Source organism: Curcuma longa, chromosome 7, assembly GCF_044706935.1.
Source record: "Curcuma longa cultivar G26 ecotype Majalengka, Jawa Barat chromosome 7, ITB_CL_G26_1.1, whole genome shotgun sequence".
Taxonomy (NCBI): domain Eukaryota; kingdom Viridiplantae; phylum Streptophyta; class Magnoliopsida; order Zingiberales; family Zingiberaceae; genus Curcuma; species Curcuma longa.
The window spans coordinates 3,004,042-3,012,271 of record NC_133867.1 but is presented as its reverse complement, the minus strand read 5'-3'; the positions used below and the strand labels follow the sequence as shown (position 1 = coordinate 3,012,271).

The 8,230-nt window shown below is 36.2% G+C and overlaps 1 protein-coding gene across 4 annotated transcripts; it reads right to left on the bottom strand.

Annotated features, from left to right (window-relative positions):
- Positions 1–1,168: 1,168 nt before the first annotated feature.
- Positions 1,169–8,230, bottom strand: LOC141831506 (putative clathrin assembly protein At5g35200). Of its 4 annotated transcripts, none has more exons than XM_074718878.1 (16): positions 8,078–8,230; positions 7,368–7,484; positions 7,191–7,260; positions 6,611–6,708; positions 5,860–6,001; positions 5,671–5,771; positions 4,692–4,775; positions 4,568–4,618; positions 4,416–4,481; positions 4,279–4,344; positions 2,902–2,982; positions 2,716–2,793; positions 2,390–2,545; positions 2,233–2,308; positions 2,001–2,122; positions 1,169–1,783 (listed from the first exon to the last, which is right to left on the bottom strand). In XM_074718878.1, the coding sequence occupies exons 2-16, from the start codon at positions 7,461–7,463 to the stop codon at positions 1,421–1,423; spliced, it is 1,650 nt and encodes a 549-aa protein (XP_074574979.1). In that variant the 5' UTR covers positions 7,464–7,484; positions 8,078–8,230; the 3' UTR covers positions 1,169–1,420. The 4 variants fall into 4 exon arrangements, with proteins under 4 accessions (XP_074574979.1, XP_074574977.1, XP_074574980.1 ...); XM_074718876.1 differs by having other exon boundaries at positions 7,368–7,471; XM_074718879.1 differs by lacking the exon at positions 8,078–8,230 and adding an exon at positions 7,987–8,056 and having other exon boundaries at positions 7,368–7,471.

Sequence of the window (8,230 nt, the reverse complement as noted above, 5' to 3'; positions counted from 1 at the left end):
TAATTAGTTTAGTTTAAAGTCTTGTTTAAATGTTTTTACATTTTAAATTGCTTGTAAAGAAAATCCAAAAAGGAAAGAGTTGAAAATCTAATTCAAACACGCTTATTAGTTTCCTTGGAAAAATACGACTTGGGACTCCATGCTACACTTTTATTTTCAGTTTTGAATTGTTTTGATCTATATCAATTTGATGCACCACGTGACACGTAGAATGGTAGACACCAGTGTCTCTTTCATCAACCAAGACTCTGGACATCCACTCTCTTTGATCCTTAGAAGGCCTAGTCAACCACGAATGCAGTTCATGGTGATTCACCAATCTCATACAGGAACATGAGACATTATCATCCATTAGAAACATAATCCTTTTGTCTAAGATTTTATGGTCTGGCCACCTAATTCAACACTAACTCAAGCTAGTCATATATCACCCACACATTTTCTTTCTCGCCTTGTCCAAAGAGTCTCCCAATACCATTATTTGAAGTAGGCCCTAACTATCTTCCTAAACAATCTAAATTATCTAATTGGCACTTGTGAACAAAGTCATTTCCATGTTTTGAATTATAAATAGATAGAACATGGAATTCAATGTTAACGACTGCTCTTTTTTTTTTTTTTTTTTTGACAATTGTGGCATGCTTAAGTTCATGGTTTAATATTTTTTGTCCCTGCATAAATCTTGAGTTTTGATTTTTAATTTGGTAGCATTAAGAGATGTATCATTATTTTATTTCTTTATGAAGATTTTGTTTTATGGCGACTCTTTCAAAAAAAAAAGTGATTTACAAGTTCTTTAAGAAGGTGATTAACAATTTTAATCATCTTGCATCATAAACAATCTATCATCATCGCCCGTTTGATGAATAAAATATTTATTTTTAAATAAAAAACTTATCGAGAAGAGGAGTTTATGATTTATTTTAATCAAATTCATAAAAATATTATCAAACTCTCAATTTAAACTTATTTAATTATTTAAATTTTTATATTTTTTTCATTTAGCGGTTGACGAGCTTATTTTTTAAAATTTATTTAGAACTTTATTTATGATCTATTCAACCAAATTTCTCACACATGCACCAGGAGGAGATTAAAATGTATGTTGCAGGAAAAGAAAAGCACTCGTTCAAATCACTTTTTTAAACAAACAAACAAACAAAAAAACTCAGCAAACGAACATAACAATGTTGTTATTACAATCTGTTTTTAACGAATAACAAATTCTTCAAGTTCTTCCTCACAAACTGCTGCCAGATGAATGTACACATATAACACATATCTATCTCACGATCCCACTACAAATAAATCAAGACTTATTACTGTCCAATATCTCCCTTAAAATTGCATCCCAACACTATTAACAGTGACCCCTGCGATGATCAAATTATAGAACAGGAAAAAGAAACATCAAACTCATTTAAATGAGGCCGCGGTATGCGTTGGAAGCTTGAACAGGCACTACTGGAGCAGCATATGGAACATCTCCATACGGATTAGCGAAAGGGTTGACGGCGGGCGGATGCTGCGGCTGCTGCACTCCCATCATCATCATCTGCTGCTGCAGTAGGAAAGCCTGTTGTTGCTGTGCCATGGCTGCCATCTGCACAAAATTAGGTGCGGCCACGGCATTTGAGGCATAGAATGGGTCGTGAGCCACTGGTTGCAGCATTGGGTGCGCCATTGGGCCTGTCTCCCATGGGTTGTAGCTCACATTTTGGCTCACTCTTCTATCTGCGTCTTCATATAAGCTGTCCAGTGTGAGCTTGTCCAACCCTCCAGCCTGTGGACAAGTTGAGAGAGAGATCAGAATAATTTGTGTATCATTAATGTTTCAGCAGCCCAAAGAACAAATTAGAACACAGCCAGGGTTGAAGCATAGTTATAGTGAGATCATAAACATACAAATTTACATGGCAATTAATGAGATCATTGAGCATTTCCCAAGCAGTTTAATCTTAAGAAATCATAACCTTGCATGCAGATTAGGAAAGCCATACCAATTTGCTAGAAGCCACAGCAGTCTCGTTAGAGCTCGGAGCTGTAACAAGTGCCAATTCCCAACCAGTAGTCCCATTCTCTGATAACAGACTCCTAGAGGGGGTAGAGCTAGAAACATTATCTGCAGTAATTTGCTCGACAAAATCAATTGCATGGACTTTAATCAAAATTTTTAAGTGACAAAACTTCTTTTTCAAGAAACATTTTGCTAGTGGTGGATAAGAAGTATACCAACTGGGACAATGGCAAGTGCCATGGCATTCTTGCTATCTAGGTCCGACACCTCCGGAGCAGCATCACTTAATCCCTAATAAAATGAGTTGAACTAGAGGTTTAAGGGAATGATTATCTGACAGAATGATTGCTATTTGAATCTGTTTATCCATACCAGTAAATCTGTCTCTTCAGACTTCACAGGAACAGGGGTTTCCACTTCTTTAACTGTTTCTGGTGGCGGAGGGGGCACAGGAGGTGCTTCTTCTTTGGGAGTCTTGTTGTACTCTATTGCTAATACCACGTTTGGAGTGTCGTTTTCATCTTTTGCCTGTGTAAATGAATGTTTATTTCAGAAATAGACATTTGCAAATAATCAAGAAAGATAAAAGATTATATGGTGCCACCACCCACAATTAACATAAGAGAATTTAGATGTTTGGGGGAAAAATCAATAAACTTGACTGGAGAAAAAGCATCTAAACCCATATCATAACCAACCTGATCCTTGCGAACAGTTGAAGCTCTTGGAGCATCTCTAACATAGTCTTCCATGGCTGTTAGAAATGATGAAGGCGGCTGCATCATTGTTGGGAAAGAAAATCAGTGAATTTGGAAATTAAATCCAAAATAAGTTTTGGTCACAATAACCAACAAGAGGGTAAGGATAGATAATGGAACAAAAACCTGTTCAATTTTTATGAACTTCTCTCCCCGACTAGCATCCATGCTTTTGCATACTTCATAAAATTCTGACAATCTTTCCGCCTGTAAATCATGAGGCATTTTAGATAAACAAAATTGGACAAAGATTTTAGCCCATAGTTCAAACAGGTAATACAGGTGGTGAGAAATTTTAATCTTCACTTGGTACATCTTCCAATGAACTGAAACACTTCTTTAGAAATCGGAGTCTTGCTTTGAGCTTCATTAAAAGGACAAATAGGAAGGCATTGAAGCTAGGCTAGCATTAAGTTGATATCAAAATCTATTATTTAGCATTCATTTTATGACTTGTTTGACCAACTGAGCTAAACCTCTCATGGATTGAAACCCTGGTTAGTTTGGACTGAATTCATTTTGTGGCACCCAAGTTAATCCCACAAGTTGAGTTGTGGATTAATAAAGAAACTTTATAAGCTTAGATGAATGAGCTAAGCATTTTGAGAAATGGTTGAGCTTAATGAGTTAATAGATCAATTCTCTCATATAAGTTGATCGTGCACAATAACTCTGAACTAAGTTTAACACATCCAAAAACTCAATTGTTAGGAAATCTGAACTAAATAGATGACTGTCAATTGGCAATAGTGTTTCTTTTCCAAAATTTAGAAGAAAAAAGTAAAACAAAATACATATAAAATAATTGGAAAAAAAAAGGTTTTCATCAGTGTCAGCAAATGGCTACAAAACTTGGCGGTCTCCAAGTTCAAGTGGATGGGAAACTAGGCTGTGTATTTGATAGGGTGGGAAAGAAAGAAAGGGAGTAGAAGCGGAGAGGAGAGGAGGGAAGGGAGGATCAAAAAAGGTTGTGTATTCTGGGTAGAAGGGAAGAAGAAATCATGCATCCTTTCCTTTTATATAGGAAAAGGGAGAGGATAGATAGTGGAAATGAGACTCTTTCAAAATAAGTGATACTTTATACATCCATTTAATTAATTTCCCTCCATCCTTCCTCATCCACCCACTTTAGGAGGATGCCAAATTCATCAAAAATGGAGGGCATGGGATCCGCCCAAATCTCCCCTACTTAACAAAATATAGTGGGTAAATGAAAGATTGGGCTTATTTCTGAGCCACTTCTTTCCCCATCCTGCCAAATACACAATCACTTGAGGATGGATCACTGACTTAATGACATCAAATTTGCTTGAAACCCAGAGAATAGTCACCTCCAAAAGGAAACCATTATATTCTCAGTTTTACAATTGTGGATTTATTAGTTGGCATTCCTGATTTCTGATTATATTAACATTATCCAATTTTCTATAGATCCAGTCAACATTTTTAAGTAATAAAAAATCATATACCAAAACCACAACTTAATGAAGGCATTTTACTTACCTGCTGACCTGCTCTTCTGTATATATCGAGTGCCCTAACTGCATCATGCCGTTGCATCTCAAAAAACTGCCAAAAAAAACACCGTTAACAAGTGAAGCAAAATGAGTGCGATAAACTAGCTTGTGAGTATTTAGTACCTTGTCAACCAGATTTACTATTCCATCACTAATAGAATTATAAATCTTAATACTCTCTGAAGCAACCTAGCAGTAACAAGTCATAGAAAAAAGGAGATATGAGAACCATTTGAAGTCTCGTTTACTGCAGAAGAAACTGAAAGCATGCTCACCATAGATAGTGCAAGATGAATTATAATATTATGGCAGGCTGCTCCTTGTGGCTGCAAACGATTACTAGGACATTTAAATGAATTAAGAATATCATAGATAAATACTGCAGCTTGCTAACATTACCTGGCAACCAAGTAGGCGATGTAATAGTTGTTGGAGTGATGGCAATTGCTCAAGCAACTCAACAGTCTGTAGATCCTTGGTTCTCTGCAGAAATTGGACCGTTTTATTCATTCTTACTTCGCCACTAGGTGTATATATCAGTACAAGATGCCGGTTCACATCATTAAACTGATAGCACATATGTTGACAGTTTATTGAACTGAGAGCTGAATCCATATGATACATAAATGGCAAAAATGATAATCACACAAGCTTGTAGACACTGTGGTATTAGTTTCTCTTCATGAATCCTATTGATAAATGCAGTTTAGATTATCATCTTAGATCAAACCCTTAGGGGGCAAAACCCAAAGAAATTCACACTTATGCAACTAATTCACCTTCTATATTCAAGGTTTCTAATTCCTTAATGACAGAAACTCCAAAAGGTTTTGATAAAATTATAGCACATCAGTTCAAAGTGTAACTGCCATCCTGTGATGTTAATGTGCAAAAAAAGAGAGGGATATAGCTTATAAGACATTAAAAGATGTTAAAGATTTTAAGTACTTCACAAACTAGTAAAGTGTATTCCAAATTCAATTTCATAAGTTCAAACATTAACTATGTTTGTAAGATGCATTGTTCTAAATAACTTATGTTGATGCAGGGTTCAGGACTATATGGAATCTTTTGACAGATAAATGACTGTATTTCTGAGCCAGCCTCCTTGTAGGTTTTGAAATATCATTTTGTCAAATAACAGTTGAACTGAATTACTTTTGAGGAATAACAAAAACTCTTCTTGGAAAATGTGTCAGTTGTAGGGATGTATTATTCTTTGCTCTAGTAAAATGAAAACACCAGATACAAGTTAAAACAGACTCAAAAGATAATTTATTTCCTAATTTGCACAATCAGCAAAGAAAGCTTCTACAACACTATATCAATGAAGTAGAAAAAAATACGAACAACCAAAAAGTGTCAGAATATTTTTTACCGGAGGATCTGACTCCACATCATACTTGAGAACACGGAAACACTCTAGCCTGTCCTCTAAATATAGAGCATAAGTACGCACCCATGCAGAATAATCCCAAGCTGAAAAACAGTCAAATAAGAAATAGATGTCAAACAAGAAAATAGCCTCTCATCTAAGACATTCCTAGCAACATAAGACAATTATCACCATATGCACTGGAATCATCTTTAAAGTAGGATAAATTCAACATATGACTTCTACTTCTCCCATAATTGATGAGCTCTTCACGAAATGTGGGGTCAACTTCCCTCAGTGCACGATGGATGACAACCAAGGTTTTCAATGCCACCTATAGCAAAACAACATCAAATGACTGGCATTACAAGCTTTTTTAATTAAGTTGCATGAGCATCAGAATAAATTTGCAATAAGCAAATAAGGATGAACAAAAAACAGCACATATAATACATGAAATATAAAGTATAAGTTTATGCCAAATGTCCGTACATATCAATTTCACATTTCAACTTAAAGATTTATTTAAAAAAAAAAGACAAAACAAAGAGTACCGAAACATATAACACATAAATGGCCAGCTCTTTGATCATGTTTTGTTTTCTAATTGTTTATACTTTTGTCTTGCCAAATAGATCTCTTCTTCAGTATGCATTGTTTCCTCTATAGCCTTCAGCACTCTTCTCAATATTTTCTGGGCCCCATTATCTCTGTAGCTATGTCTTAACGTGAAAACTTCACTGTATAGTAAGTGTATGTATCTGCCACATCTGTTTGTTGAAATAGGAAACATTCTTAAACTCACTGAAGAGCTATAGTCATCAAAGAATTGGATAACAAGGGATGCTTAACATCACCATAACAGCACGAGACAACTCTTGTGTTTAACTAAATGAAATTAAACCAGATCATTGATGTGCAGAAATAATGCTCGAGTATATACCGCCCAATTGTGTGTCTTGGCAAGACGCCTTGCAAGAGCATGAATGCAATAAGCTACATCTGCCCGGGGTCTGGAAGCTGAAATAGCATAAAATATTGCTGCAAGAATAGTAAATAACCAATTAAACAACAACACCACATGGAAAAACAGTCAATGGCATCTAATAAAACATTGATATATAAGTTAATAGAATATTGAACAAATAAAACCTTCCAATCTAAGTGTAAAATGCAGTCAACTTGATACATAACCTACTTGGAAGAAAGCAGGAAGGCCTTTGAACTAGTTCACCAAGCATAAAAAATAACTAGGTTAAAAGATGGGCGTGTCAAACAAACAAATATGCAGAAGCTAGTGAATAAAACATCGAACTACGTCAATAGACAAATGCGATGTTTTGAAGCGTATGTTTTATCAGAAGAAACTAATGAGCAAATAATTTTGTCGGCTCGAAAAGTGGTGCTCAAAATGCTAGTCTAATTTACAAATTTAAATAAAACAATGAAATAAGCACAAAACGTTGTTTCTGGTCTCCATTAGAATAAGCATCACAAAAGAGAGAAAACCATGTTGTGCCCACCTCGTATGTGCTTCTCTTTCGAAGGACGCTCTACATGGTTTGTGGCCCTCACTATAGCAATGTCCAATTCCTGATTCAACAGAAACAATTCTTGTTGAAAAGATAAGAAGATAGAGAAAGCCAAAAACTGCAGAGTTGTCTAAAAAGAGACAATAACAATCCCTTCTAAGTTCTAACCTTGTAATCACTGTTCACTTTAGCCAAGCTGACTGTGGTCGTATCTTTGATGGCTCCCAAGTACTTCCTCAAACTCGGCTGCGTTCCTCCAGCCATTTCCCCTCCTAACCCAAGATCGTGGCCAACGCTATTGTTAGCACCACTATCAATTGGCCGCAAATAACAAAATCTTTATAAAAAGACATCAAACTTCCACAAAGCCATAAATCACGTCTCGATCTGCTTGTCTATTAATAGAACAAATAAAAGTATCTCCATACAAAGCGCCAATAGCAACTTTCGTTAAGGAAAAAAACGTTCTGACTAAAAAAAGAATCCTATAAACGGGAAAATTAGCCTAGAATTGAACACTCCGCTATCATTCAGAAGTCTAAACGATCAGAATACAACAACAACAACAACAAGACTCCGAGCGAATCTTCTCCTCTTCAAAAATGAATGGATGATCCAAAATCTCAAATTCCAGAATACCCAACAAAAATCCTCCAACTCAACTAAAAAAACCCAATAAAGCAAGTATCGAGGGTAATCACATCAAGAATTCGGCAGAGACAGCATCACAAAACGATGAACTGAGATTTTCAAGAAAAAACAAAGAGAGATTTTTGTTTTTACACACAGAAAAGCGTTACGACTCAAGCGAACTCGAATTTCCAGCAATCGACAGCGAAGACAGACCAGACAAAGGACGAAAAATCGCAAGAACTCACCTTAATTGGAAAAACTCAGGAGGCAGAGGAAAGGGGGCTCGATCGTCGACGGGGATTGGTTGCTGTCTACTTTTCTGAGCTATGCGATGGAATGCAGCCTGGGAGTCGCTTTCAGCGACCGAACTCCTCTGACCTCTCCTCCACCGCCAGCCC